Here is a 15,075-nt window from a genome sequence, read left to right on the forward strand (position 1 = left end):
TTTATACAGTCCTATTTATCATTAAATGTGTGTGGCATGTATACTGTGTTGTTTACTTCATACATAAAAAAACAAGAATGCAATGACAAAGTTATTTTCCAGCAGAACCTGACTGTGCTTCTTTGTAAACAAACAGAAGCGCTTGAGCAAGTTGTACAGTAAAGAAAACTAGTCAATCTGTAATGAAACATATGTAGCTCAACAGAGTCACCTTGTGGTTATTAGAGAAAACGCCACCCATGTTGAACATCCATCCATCCATTTTCTACCGCTTGTCCCTCAGTTACGTCAATATTCTAAGATGAACGCTCTTTCATTGATTTTGAGGCAATTTAAAGATGAGTTATCCTTTTTTCAAAACTATTTTCAACTAAAAAGCTACTTTTTAGTGCGTGTTTAACTTATACAGCAAAAGAAAGTCACTGTTCTGCAGCATATTTCTTTATTTGAAAAGGCAAACAAACACAAATAAAAAAATACACATTTGTAAACTCAGCATAGAAAAAGGGAGAACTTGTGATGCTGAGATTGAATGGAATCCATTAATCAAGCAGAACCACAACAAAAGATTCATCACACTAAAAACCTGATTTAAGATATACTGTACATAGATATATCTAGTAAGAGTGCATCCTTCAATAGGACAATTATACATTCTTAACAAAAAAAGTATACAGCTGTCCAACTCATTAGCAGCAGAACGAATCTTGTCGAACAAATGCAGCATGCTAAAAGACAACTTCAATAATTCCAAACAATATGTCCATCTCAGGGCGATGCCATTTTACCACTACAGTGTATTGTTTTCATCCCGACATGTGCTGGTGTTGGACTTTGTTCATAATCCCTGGTTCCATGTTTAAAAGGCGAAACAATTTGACGTGTTTGTATTGCTAGTGAATAGTCTCTCAGCTACTTTGACGTGTTTGCATCCAGCATCATTCAGCTGGATGGATGCCTTGGAGCTTCCATGTGACAGCCAAGACTTACATCCATAAAACTTTTAGTAAGTCACAAAATATGACATTTAGACATGGCCGGGGAAAATAGAAATCTACCCATTACCTATTTTGTCCTCCAATGGAAATATTTGCACTGTTGAGATACAGGGGAGAGAATATGCAGAGGGAATTAAGAACCAGGAGGAAGCCTGTTTTGCATCTAGTATGTTTTCCTTTGATAATATTTCTTGATAGGATGATTTCACTCAATCATTAGTGGCTCCAATACCATCACAAACGTACACTGACACACACGTGTTGTGTGAGGCCAACATGTAGCCTGCTGTGGGCCACTAATGACGACTGATAAGTCAGTGGCAGCCTCAGTATTAATCTCTTATCTAATGAGAGCAGGGGCGCTTCCCTCACACTTGTTACTGTTGGGGCACAAAAATGATATAGTGGAGCCTCTTTCCATCTGGCAATCTGACAGCAATTTTGTTATGGGAAGTAAAGAAAACTGGAGGTAAACTAGGAGATACATCCTACTATATTGTATGTGTCATTAGAAGGCCCTTAGGCAGCGTCGCTTGATCACATGACAGACTATGGTGTGGTACAGGTAGGGAGACTTCTGGTGGCTTTGATTACATTAGAGACAGAGGTTTGTGGCTTCAGAACAGAACATTGACATGGTGTTCTATTAGATTAATACAACAGGCCGGCCATCTTTGAATGCTGTCAATTCTCCCGTTGAACTGATCATTGTGCCATCGCTGCGGCAATATATGCTGATGACGTACAAATCTACCTGGTCCTCTCACCCAGTAACACATGGATTCCACCGTTACTACTTGGGATTTGCCGATCGTCCTCCAATCAATATCAGATGATTTTCATGAAAAAATATGTGATTGCCATTGCCAATGAATGCATTTTATTGCTGATCACAAACACCAATCCCTTTTGGTGACACTATATATTTTTAGTCCCCCGGCTGACAAGCAGCTCGCAAGTAATTGTGTGTCTCCAACACAGTGTGGCGGTACTCCTCTAGGCTAACAATAATTATCACCTTTACTACAAAAAATAAACAGCTTTTTTTATCTTAAGTTAATCACTGGAGGATAAGGCCGGACATATTGATATTGTTAAACTGTCAATAGCACTCACCATGAATAAATTAAAAAATGTAAAGTTAATACGTTGGTATTGGACGATCTCACTCATGGATGATCGGAACATCCCTAGTTATCACAGGAGCCATATGTTGGAAAACTCAGAAATTGTAGTTTAATTTCACGTTGTTACTGAACTTCGATGTATGGTCGTTGCCGTCTTTTTTGGCGTTTTAATAACTCCGCTACCTTTGTGTTTTGTTTTAGGAAAAATGTCTGTTACATACTGAATACAACAAACATTCACTTATGGGGATCACAAACATAAAAAATGAGGCTGTAATGTAGCCGAAGTCCATAATTTTTGTGACTCCTAAAATGTTTGGCCTTGACTGTATGTTGAAGCTGCTTATTTTTACAGCGGCACATGTTTAAATTGTGGGATTCGAAGCTTTCTTTTCTCTGCAAAATGTGTCATCAGTGGCTGTGATTACTGCTGCCATGTTGGTTATAAGAAGTTTAATTGTGTGTCATTTATTGGCAAGAACAAAACCAGCCATGGAGATAAGCTAAACAGTTTCTGTTCAGTCTTGTAAAGATCATTACTTTTATTTTATGTAATAATAGAAAGTTATGTATGATCTGCTGCGGACTTAGTTGTCTTGTCAGCTTACTTTTTAGCGGTACACACATTAGTGCGTTCTTGGTTTACAACGATAACAAACAGCTAAACAGTTTCTGCTCATCCATGTAAAAATCATTACTTTTAATTTATGCAGTAATAGAAAAAGTTATGTATGATCTGCTGCAGACTTTGTCTTGTAAGCTTACTTTTCAGCGGTACACACATTAGTGCGTTCTTGGTTAACAATTATAACAAACAGGCTCTTGCAACCTCTTACTTAATGTTAAGCGCTGCATCCAATAATCACACATTAATGCCTGAGAAGCTTTCAATCTCACTTATAAACTGAGTGGGCAGTAAAAATAGTGTTTATGGTCCCATAGTTGTAGCGTTTTTTGGCTTTTGCTTCTCTATGCACTCTTATCTAAAGCCCTTTGTGGGACGCTTCATATTGTGTTTAAGTTGACATACGTATCTGGGACGTGACAACTTGAAAAGGGTTAGGGTTCGGAAAAGGGGGCGAAAAGAATTGGCTGCCGGCTCTTTCCATGAATCCGGGGTAAATTTTGAGAAGTTCCAGCAATCCACTCACTGGAAGTCTGAGAAACTTGTTTGACCAGGTCAGCCTGCTTTGCACCAACAGTGGGGATGGCAGTGGAAGTCCCAGAAATTAGTGGTAAATGGCTCGATAACAGACGTAAGCACTCAGTGCCAGCGCTGTGCACAGGCACACGTTGGCAAGTAACGGTGACCAATTCTCAGGAGCTGGAGAGGTTTCCACTCTTTGCTCGACTGCCTCCGCCATGTCATGATACTCTTGCTGCAGCTGAGCATCGCTTTCGGATTTGGAGGTGGGATCTTGGACTTTCATGTGAGCATCAAACTGACCTGCACCAGCAAGAGGAATGGTTCTTTTCCGCAACTCTGAGTCTGGAGATGACCTGTACGAGAGCAAAGAAATACATACATGGAAGGCTGTGTAAAGGTAGAAAAGACAACATCACAGCATTGTGATAAAATCTGAAGAGTGACAGTAGCAACAAAGTCAGAAAAACCTAAAAAAAAAATCAAAAAAAGTTTTCTTATGAGTCATGTTACAACTCGTGACCGTAACCACATCCTGTTTACAGAAGTGATTGCGTTTGACTGTGAGGTGTTTCAGACTTTTCCAAGAACCTGATGTACAAAATATTAACAAGTTCATTTATGTTTATTTACCCCAGGCTGTGGATTTCACTCAGTTGGATAATCTGATCCTTCTCAGGAAGAAATGATTCAATTTTGCCATTTTGAGAGTCTCTTGGAGGGAGGAGGGGAGGCGGAGGGGTGAAGTCAGGGGGATCATCCTCCTCGTTTGCGAACTCCCTCCATGATTCCTAATAAGAGAGACAATACATTAATTGCATATCATGAGTACATCCTGAATTCAGCAATTTAAAAAACACTGGCATTTAAAATTTTAAGGAGACCTATGATAACTTTTATCTACATCATTGATTGATTGATTGAAACTTTTATTAGGAGATTGCACAGTTCAGTACATTTTCCGTACAATTGACCACTAAATGGTATCACCCGAATACGTTTTTCAACTTGTTTAAGTCGGGGTCCACGTAAATCAATTCATGGTAATAGGTAATTGTACCATTAGTCGTACGTCAGCTTCATCTCGACGTATCCGGAAAAATCACATCATAAAAGTACATTGTTTTATTTTCCTATATTCAAAAACAGTGTTACTGTTCAAACTGTGCATAATGTTATTGTGGAAAAAAATATTTAATATACTTATTAAATAAGACCTCTGAGTTGTTTTAATTATTACTTAGGCCTAAAACGCTACTTTACTTTAATGTTGGTAATTATGGAGGTACTTTGACAGCCAAGTGTTTTCTGAAGTGGTACTTGGTGAAAAAAAGTTTGACGTATTGGATATGCTTTGGTGTGATTTTTGCTTCACAATCACCTTAATAACCTGTCTGTTGAGTCTGTCTGCAAAATGGTCTATACTGGAAGTGTTCCCAGATTGTAAATGAAACCATGCCCCACCCTCTCCAAAAGTATCAACCATGTATCTTTTGAAAATGTATACTGCTTAAATATATGTCTTGAAGTTGTCACATTTTTTTTCCAGACACTGTCAACATTGTAAACATTATATAGATTCACCTGGTCACAACATTAAGTGCACCAGCACACACACTAATCAAGTCAGACCTGCATAAAAAACAGCTGCTTTTATGTCACTATTCATGTCACTGCATGTTGCACATCAGTGCTATTATGCATGTGCCAAGATCAGATGAAAATAATACCTTATCTTACCTTTTATTTGCTTTCTCATAGCCTAAAGCAGAAGAGGAGGTTCTAGAGCAGGGGTCTCAAACCTGCGGCCCGAGACGTTACTATGCGGCCCGAGCTTTGATATGACAATTTAACGTCGGTGCTGGCCCGCGAGTTTAATATGAACTGCGCTTGACAGCGTCATACTTGCCAACGTCCCCAATTTTCCCGGGAGACCCCTGAATTTCAGGGCACCAATTCTCTCGAAGCCCCTGTCAGTTTTTACCAGATCAGCAATATTCAAGGAGTGCCATAATGGCACTGCCTTTAGTGCCCCCTACATCCTGAATTGACAGCATGCAAGCCCAGTTATATGTTGCATCTGGCCATGTCAGACGCATGTGTGTTATTGCAAGATATATTTGATCAACAGCTACACAGTCGTAAAAAAACTTTTGACACAGTTACAAATATGTGCCAGACTGTGAACCCACATCAAACAAGAATGAAAAACACATTTCGGGAAAACATCCGCATCGTAACACAACATAAACACACTAGAACAATTACCCAGAATCCTATGCAGACCTAACTCTTCCGGGCTAGAATATACACACCCCCACCATCCCTACTTGCGTAGGTTGAGGTGTTGTATATTGTAGCCCTGCAAAGTGTTCTGGGTATTTGTTCTCTTGTGTTTAAGTTGTGTTAGGGTGCGGAAATTCTCCCAAAGGGTTTGTCATTCTTGTTTGGTGTGGGTTCACAGTGTGGCGCATATTTTTGACAGTGTTAAAAGTTTTTTACGGCCACCCTTAGTGTGACGTGTATAGCTGTTGAACAAGTACATCTTGCAGCCACTGACGTTGTTCTGGACGAGTCTCACACAACGTGATACAGAGCCGGCACATTGGTGGTGTGATATAAAAGCGTGCGTGATGACATGTAGTGGACACCTCCTTTGGAAGTGCGCGGACCCTTTGAGGTACTTGAAGGTATGCCAAGGGGCAAGTGAGATTTATTAAAAACATTCTAAAAAAAAAACAGCAGCAATTCATAAATCCTTTATACATATGTTCATTGAATAATACTTCAATGAAGTATGAATGTAAGTTCATAAACTGTGGAAAAATAATACAACAATCTAACATTCAGTGTTGACAGCTAGACTTCTTGTGGACATGTTCCAGAACTATTGATGTTAAAGATTTATTTTTTTGTGAAGAAATGTTTAGAATTAAGTTGATGAATCCAGGTGGATCTCTATTACAATCCCCAAAGAGGGCACTTTAAGTTGATGATTACTTCTATGTGTAGAAATCTTTATTTATAATTGAATCACTTTTTTATTTTTCAACACGTTTTTTAGTTATTTTTATATCTTTTTTTCCAAATGGTTCAAGAAAGACCACTAAAAATTAGCAATATTTTGCACTGTTATACAATTTTATAAATCAGAAACTGATGACATAGTGCTGTATTTTACTTCTTTATCTCTTTTTTTCAACCAAAAATGCTTTGCTCTGATTAGGGAGTACTTTAATTAAAAAAATGTTCACAGGGGGTACAACACTGAAAAAAGGTTGAGAACCACTGTTGTAGAGGACGTTAAAGGCAGTGCAGTCACAGCAGCCATTAATAATGTCGGCCGGGTGAAAATTGGGAAAAATTCGGGAGAATGGTTGCACCGGTAGATTGTCCGGAGATGCACTGAAAATGAGGAGTCTCCCGGAAAAATCGTGAGGAATTGCAAGTATGTTTGTAGGGGAGGAAAGCCATTCATAGATGGTGAATTCATTAAAAAGTGCATGTTAGTTTTTTTAAGAAATCTTTTCTTGCGGCCCAGCCTCACCCAGTTTCTGCATCCAGTGTCCCCCTGGTAAATTGAGTTTGAGACCCCTGTTCTAGAGCTTTGATTAATTTCTAAAGAAGTATGTCCACCTCAAGTTGACCTCACAACGTAGCTAAACTTAAAACCCGGAAACAGACCCATTCAAAACTGTGTGCAAACTCATACCGAAATGCATCAACCTTAGCACAAGTATCCAACATTGTACCAAAATGTATAATTCAGAAAATTCATCCAAAGGTCCCCTTTAAAGTGGCACAATGGCTAGAAAATACTTGCCAGCAAAGAAATGTCCCCTTTGATGTATTTGGCACCTTCGATGACAGCAAGGTAGGAGAAGCGAAGTTGATCTGCAGTCTGGATTAAGCCCATACGATGGCGTCGCATCTCCAGTAGAACATCGCGAATACGGACCGAGGACGGGTCCTTGCGAATGGACATCTAAATTACAAGTAAATAACATTGTGTTGAATATAATAGTGACATTAGTGGTTGGATTTGTTTTGACTATACAGGCTGGTATGAAACAAAAAAACGAGACAGCATGCACAGTTATTAGGTAAGCGAATATATTGTTACTATTGTTCAATCTACAAACAACGCCAAGCAAACCAAACTTTAAGGTGCTTTGTGTGTCAGGTGAAAGAGAAGGGTGTGATCTAATGTGACTACACCCCTTACTAAGGTGCAAATATAGTTCATAAGCAGCTGCATTACTTCAGGTAGATATAATTGAAATGTTACACATCATTCCTGAAGATAGCACTGTGGAGCCCGCGGTTAGCAGGTCTGCCAGGTGGTTCTGCCGATACCAATTGGAAAAGCAAAACTTACTTTTATTAAACGGTAAATATAATTTTGAACAGACAAGAGTATTGTATTTTGTCAAGAGTAAAGATTAAACCTTAAAAAGGTGATTAGCCTCATTGTTATGCTAACACTGTAAACACAAAGTGGTATTGTTTTCATGTATAATGTCAACTAAAATGCTAAAGTCTCAGTACAAACCAATAAAAGGCATGTGTCCACGAGGCAGAAAGTTCCAGAACGTCCAATGCCAGCGCTGCAGTGCACCACTACTGGCCCCTGGTCCAAATTCATACAACCCGACTCTTGCACTTTAAACAAGAAATTAAGGAAGGACGCAGGAGACTCTGGCACCCCAAAATCGGGCCAGGAGGTATAGTGGAAATGTAAAATTTCTCGTGTCTCCATTGTCTGCAGGGGGAGAGATACATTCACAAAGAGTTACCAAAACCCTCCAATTTTCAATAACATCTGCTCCAGCAGAACTTACAGACATATTTTCCAGCTCGAGATGACGGACTGTGTAATCAGATTTGATGTCTTCAGATACAAAGGTAAGTTTGAAGTTGGTATCTTCAAAGAAAGCGTCTCCCTCTTCTCTCTGAGGCCAATATTGTGCGCATTTAACCTACAACAAATAATTGTTCAATTACATTTGGGAAGAAATTAACTAAAAGGAATATTGAGTGACAAAACCGCTGCTTACTGATCCTTTCTCGATGACTCTGTTCAGCATCACCACACCGCGACTCCGCTGCTCCCACACCATCTCCCAGAAATGCCCACACGTATTTGGTAAGGGTCCCTAAAACAGAGCAACAAGTGATTAGACTAAAAAAATGACATTATGCTGTAGTACAAAATACTGTACACAATGCTCTCAAAATTGTCCAATATGCTCAATGATTCATCGTAATAGATGCCAACATATAGTGTTCTGCAAAAACACATTTAGAGAACTACATATAAGCATAAAAAATTTAAAACGCAAGCTGCTAACGAGGTACAATGCCCAGCATCGTCCAAGATCACTTAGAGCAGGGGTCGGGAACCTTTTTGGCTAAGAGAGCCATGAAAGCCAAATTTTTTAAAGTGTATTACCGTGAGAGCCGTATCATATGTTTTAACACTGAATACAACTAAATGCATGCATTTTTTAAGTAAGACCTACATTTTTAGAGTATAAGTCTTATATTTTATATCATTTTTATTCTGAAGCTAACCAATAAAAAATCAAATACTTCTTTGGCAACACTAAATTGACCCGAGTGTGTGAATGTGAGTGTGAATGTCGTCTGTCTATCTGTGTTGGCCCCGAGATGAGGTGGCGACTTGTCCAGGGTGTACACCGCCTTCTGCCCAAATGCAGCTAAGATAGGCTCCAGCAACCCCCGCGACCCCAAAAGGGACAAGCGGTAGAGAATAGATGGATGGACTTCTTACCATTGATGTGACTTATTGAATAGGTGCGGTTGAAAACGGATGGATGGATTAAAATGCATAACAATGTTTTATATGTTAAACGTTATTTTTAACACCAATTACTGGCGGAATTATTCATTACTAATCGTGTTAAGTAATGTCAGCTCAGATGTATTTGAGAGCCAGATGCAGTCATCAAACGAGCCACATCTAGCTCTAGAGCCATAGGTTCCCTACCCCTGACTTAGAGCCTTGGACCCCCTTCAAAACATTGTAGCTCCTTTTTAAATTTAGTGACAACAATAATTGATAGGGACTAAAAATCTAGGCAACTGAATAGTTTTTCAAACATAATTACAATCAAACCTGTCTTTTGCAACCACTCAAGGGCCACTATATGCTGTTTGCAGTATATGCAGTTTGAATATAATGTAGGTAAGCACTAAACCATTTATAATGCAGCAGGTTCATCCTGAAAATAGTAAACTATTAAATACTAACAACTGACCCCTAAATTCTACTAAACTTGCTTGTGTTACAGCGGATAGTGTGTTTCCACTCTAGTCATTAGCCTACTTCCATGAGCTCCGATGTCTACTACAACCCATCCTCACCAACAAAGCAGCAAATATGCAAGGCTTTTATCAGATTTTTGTACAGATGGGGTAGAGCGAGAAAATCCACTACTTTGCATGGTTTGTGTTAATTTTGCTTCACTGGTATGTTTTAGTCTTAGTGTTTATCTTTTTTAATGGCTAAGCTTTTATTGTTTTAAACATTGATTTGTAGGGTAGCAATTTAAGATTGATTTAAATGAAAAGTATGTAATAAATAAAATCTATTATTATTATTCATTATGGCGTCCCACTCTGTTCAGTGGTCCTTGAATGCACAAAGAAAAAACACCTCTGTTTTCCTCTCGTGTTCCTCTTGAATATAAAACGATCACTCTGTTTAAGAGAGCACAGCATGTATGTTGAATGTTGAATAGCTTAGTTGCTCAGTGTTTAATCACAGGTTAATTCGATATTTCTGACAGTCCAACTTATTATTAAAGTAATGTGTGCTGCATGCATGACCGGTTGTTAACTTATTGTTTATTTATATTTGAAGTATTTGTGTTAATTTATGTTTAAATTGGGCTATGTTGTTTCTTAATCGGGGACAACGTTAATGTCTCTTGTTTTCATGTTAGCATCTCAGTTAGTGAGCTGGCGCCAGTTAAAATTTGTGACTTTATCCAAGTTATAAGTCACAGTTTTCTGATCATTTAGATTTAAAACTGTCGGAAGTTTTACCGCGGGCGAACTTGAGTTTCAAAAAAAAGTTGTACTATTTTGCTGAAAGCTGCTGTTCCCGTGTCATTGAAACAACAAACAAACATAACACATACCAATTGTCTCGTACGAATGCGTGCTATTTCACTAGTCCGTGGCATCACTCCTGCTGTTTGGGGGAGCCGGAGCTGCTCCGCATGCAGCTGGTCAGTGTTGGAAGAACACAGAGGAAACTCGCATATGCGAACGCAAATGCACTTGATGGAATTTAGGGGTAAAACTCAATCAACATTAAGCAAGAGTGCAGTAAATTTTGACAGTAGTGGCTGCTAAAATAAGTAAAATATTGCGGAATGCAAAATAAGTGGCCGATATAGACAGTTTAAAACACTACTTTCCTCTGCAGAGGAAATGTTTGTGGCCGCCATAAAAAGGTGGACACTAAGACACGTGACTGTGGAAATATATAGTGGTCTGGTAATAAATTCATCATAAATATGCAGAAACATTACGTAGATATGATAAAAAAATGTTTTACCTGAGTTAGGATATATTCCCTATGCGCCTCTTCTACTGATATTACGCTGGCGTTAATGTAGTCATTGGCACTCAGCTGCAGACAAATTCTGCTGTGGTCAACTGGGGAAAAAAAGTTATGAAAATATACATACAAAATATTAATGTCCAAATATATATGTACAGGTGTTAATAAAGTGTATTCAGAGCACAGATTTAGAACTTTACACAATGACACAATGTTCGGCCTCCCATGTAAAACTTAATTTATTTCAAATCAGCGCAGGATTCTGCGGTTAAACTATTTTGTACTGTGGGTGCAATACAAAACTGTCAAGACGACACTGTACCTGCCTTGTTTTTTTACGTTTGTAGGAAATTCATATTTACATTGATGACAGAGCCTCAGGAGGAAGAGGTGGGTTTAGTAACTGGTTTAAATAAACTTGAGATGTGAGGGAACCTTAACTTGTTAAACGGTCACTCTAGCGTTTCTGTCACTTTAACCATATCATCAGTAAAACTTACATGGGCTAACATCTCGGTAGCGGTTCCGACTCTTGTTTTCTGGTAGTTTGGCAACCTTGCAGGGGAGTTCGCATGACTGCTGACGAATCTCCTGGAAGAGAATTTAAATTTGACATTAAACTGTTATGACCTAATGGAGGGATGTGAGCACCTAAGAGGAAAAAAAGAGGAAAATTGAGAAATACAAGAGGAACATTTCTGACAACACTTAGTGCTACCATGCAAACCCTGAAAGAAAATTTTGAAAATCAAGACTACATTTCCTGAAATTGGGTCCATTTCTACACTATAAAAACCTTCAATTGTCATCTACCAACGTCTTTTGGTTGTCTTTTTGACACTTGCAGTTGTGGTCAAACGTTTACATACACTTGTAAATAACATAATGTTATGGCTGTTTTGAGTTTCCAATAATTTTTACAACTCTTATTTTTTTGTGATAGAGTGATTGGAGCACATATTTGTTTGTCACAAAAAACTTTCATGAAGTTTGGTTATTTTATGAATTTATTATGGGTCTACTGAACATGTGAGCAAATCTGCTGGGTCAAAAGTATAAATACAGCAATGTTAATATTATACAGTATGTCCTTTTGCAAGTTTCACTGCAAGAAGGTGCTTTTGGTAGCCATTTAACAAGCTTCTGGTTGTATTTTTGACCACTACTCTTGACAAAATTGGTGCAGTTCAGTTAAATTTGTTGGTTTTCTGACATGAACTTGTTTTTTCAGCTTAGTCCACTTTGGGAAGGCCATTCTAAAACCTTAATTGTAACCTGATTCAGCCATTCCTTTACCACATTTGACGCGAGTTTTGGGTCATTGTTTGTTGGAACACCAAACTGCGCCCAAGACCCAACATTCAGGAGGATGATTTTAGGTTGTCCTGAAGAATTTGGAGGTAATCCTACTTTTTAATCGTCCCATTTACTCTCTGTAAAGCACCAGTTCCATTGGCAGCAAAACAGGCCAAAAGCATAATACTACCACCACCATGCTTGATGGCAGGCTTAGTGTTCCTGGGATTAAAGGTCTCACCTTTTCTCCACCAAACATATAGCTGGGTATTGTGGCCAAACAGCTAAATTATTGTTTCATCTGACCACAGTACTTAGGTCTTATCTTTGTCCGTGTGATTGTAATCATCCAAATATCGTTAGCAGCAACATAGACAGCAGTCAACACTGTGGCTCGGAGAGCAAACAGAGGCAACAAAAAGTAAGCTCACTGGATGGTTCGCTAACTAGCAAGCTTGTTTTGGTGCCACTGATTGTCTACCCGTCCTGCGACTGAGTGGCGTTTAGACAAGAGGAACAGCATATACTTGCGGCTTAGGACAGCGTTCAACAAAAGTAGTTTTGATCGTATTTCCATTTATATCTCGTTAAAAAAACGCGCAAGTGATATTTTGACAAAAAAAATAATGTTTTAAATGCCTGCCTGTTGATGCAACATGAAAGGTGCATGCTAGCCAACAGCGGTGTCTCAAAATATGTTCAAATTAGGGCTGCCAAAGTTAACGCGATAAACTGCTGGGGAGATTTGCCACTTGCAGAGGGGTTCGTCGAGCTTCACATCCGTTTTTACAATACAGTAAATCTATGCAACATAAAATGTAGATTGTTGCTGTAACTGCTTTAGTAAGCTGGAATAAATACTCAGTAGTAAAAATATGATACACAGGAATTCTAGACTCACTTTTTAATCAGAGACTTTCTTCAAAACATGTCAAGACATCTCTTCTCATGCCAATCTAACACTTCCGGCTTCACAATAATAAGTTACGCGTCACATCCGGTCTTACTACATAAAGTGAAAAAACGTCTTACATTACGATCATGCTTCATCAAAAATGTTTTTAATGTAATCTTTGATTCTTCAACCCAAATAAATGTTTTCTGGTAGATATAAATGAAGCGTATACTCTTTTATATTCTGTTCTGAATGATAGTCTTCAATTACAGAATGTTTAGCAGGCTGAATATAACATTTTATTAATAGACAAGGTCAAAACATTGTCATGCAGGGATATGTATACAATTATTTTGTATTTTGTACAGAATATCCGAAGCATTTATTCAGGTAGAATTATCACAGATTACATTACCGGACTTATTTGACAATCAACCCATAATCGGAACAATCCACATTTTGTTTTATTATTGTGTGAAACTGGTATTTAAACATGGACGTTTAGCTGCTCTCCTCTGAGTGCAAGTGCTCCTCCAGCAGGAATAGAAATGCTGTAATCTTACAAAATCTTGCAAGACACCTACCTACACATTACAGGTATTTTGTTTCCTGTCATTAAAAACATGTTAATGTCCTTTTTGTTTTGAGCTGTTTAAAAAGTGTAATGTTTAAAAGCATTTATTTAAAGCAAACTAATTGTCTAGTCAAGGTACTAAAAACTTGAAAATAATTTGTCTGGAGAACACTTGTGACTAAAACATTATATTTATCTGCGATTAATTTTGAGGTAACTAGACAAACTGCAGGTTTCACGGTGGAAGAGGGGTTAGTGCGTCTGCCTCACAATACAAAGGTCCTGTAGTCCTGGGTTCAATCCCAGCCTCGGGATCTTTCTGTGTGCAGTTTGCATGTCCTCCCCGTGAATGCGTGGGTTCCCTCTGGGTACTCCGGCTTCCTCCCACATCCAAAGAAATGCACCTGCGGATAGGTTGATTGGCAACACTAAATTGGCCCTAGTGTGTGAATGTGAGTGTGAATGTTGTTTATATGTGTTGGCCCTGTGATGAGGGGGCGACTTGTCCAGGGTGTACACCGCCTTCCGCCCGCTTGTAACTGAGATAGGCGCCAGTGCCCCCCGCGACCCCAAAAGGGAATAAGCGGTAGAAAATGGATGGATGATAAACAAACTGCGATTACTTGCGATTAGATATTTCAATCCTTTGACAGCCCTAGTTAAAATAAATTGAATTATCTAACATGACTATACAATCTTGTCGTGGGGGTTGGAGTATACAGTTTATATCATACTATGATCATGAATATTATAAGTGTTAAATGGCGCTCTGGAAGGCAACAAAGAGAAGCAATGGGTTTGAAGCATGCAAGTGAAAGTGACATAAAAAAAGTGCAGAACAGGAACGAACACTTTGAGCGAATGCGTATAAGCAAAGGTTTTAAATTAAAAAAAGGCACTTAGTTGATAACCACAATCATTTGCGCTACACGGGACGGCTAGAAAAACCTTTACCCACCTGATAAATGGCGCTCCAGATCCCGTTATCATCGATTTCCTGAAACTCGGCTTCCATTGCTGACAGTCCAGCTGTCGCGCCTTCTTGTCCCACTGTCAACAAACTCACCTCGTTTCACCCGCGATGTTTCCCCACGCGTAAAAGTGTCTGAAAACGCGGACAAGATCCTCACCGCTGTTGACAAATGGTCAGAAGAGCAGCATTGATGACTTCGTTTAGAAATCGGCCTGCTGTTAGCGGAAACAAGCCGCAGGCTCCTCCTACGCGGGGTTGCTAGCTGCCGTCCTTGGTGGCAAAGAATACACAAGTCTTCACACATACAACGTGGCTGAAAGTCCTCCGGAATAAAACGAGGAGTTTTAAAAACTTACACGCCGATACAGATAACTTTAAGCGAGGGGAACAGTCACTTCGCCATTTCTCTGGCGGCTGTGTGGACCGACCAGCGTGCGCGCGCACTGGAGGCAACTTACCCACTGCGTGCTGACG

General features: G+C 39.1%; 1 protein-coding gene across 1 annotated transcript; it reads right to left on the reverse strand.

Annotated features, from left to right (window-relative positions):
- Nucleotides 1–425: 425 nt before the first annotated feature.
- On the reverse strand, nucleotides 426–15,063 carry ptpn1 (protein tyrosine phosphatase non-receptor type 1). Its single transcript, XM_061904021.1, has 9 exons — nucleotides 14,587–15,063; nucleotides 11,364–11,454; nucleotides 10,858–10,958; nucleotides 8,327–8,425; nucleotides 8,111–8,248; nucleotides 7,822–8,031; nucleotides 7,093–7,254; nucleotides 3,903–4,060; nucleotides 426–3,625 (listed from the first exon to the last, which is right to left on the reverse strand). The coding sequence occupies exons 1-9, from the start codon at nucleotides 14,641–14,643 to the stop codon at nucleotides 3,355–3,357; spliced, it is 1,287 nt and encodes a 428-aa protein (XP_061760005.1). The 5' UTR covers nucleotides 14,644–15,063; the 3' UTR covers nucleotides 426–3,354.
- Nucleotides 15,064–15,075: the final 12 nt, after the last annotated feature.

The sequence above is a fragment of the Nerophis ophidion genome, linkage group LG06 (assembly GCF_033978795.1).
Source record: "Nerophis ophidion isolate RoL-2023_Sa linkage group LG06, RoL_Noph_v1.0, whole genome shotgun sequence".
In the NCBI taxonomy this organism is placed as follows: Eukaryota; Metazoa; Chordata; class Actinopteri; order Syngnathiformes; family Syngnathidae; genus Nerophis; species Nerophis ophidion.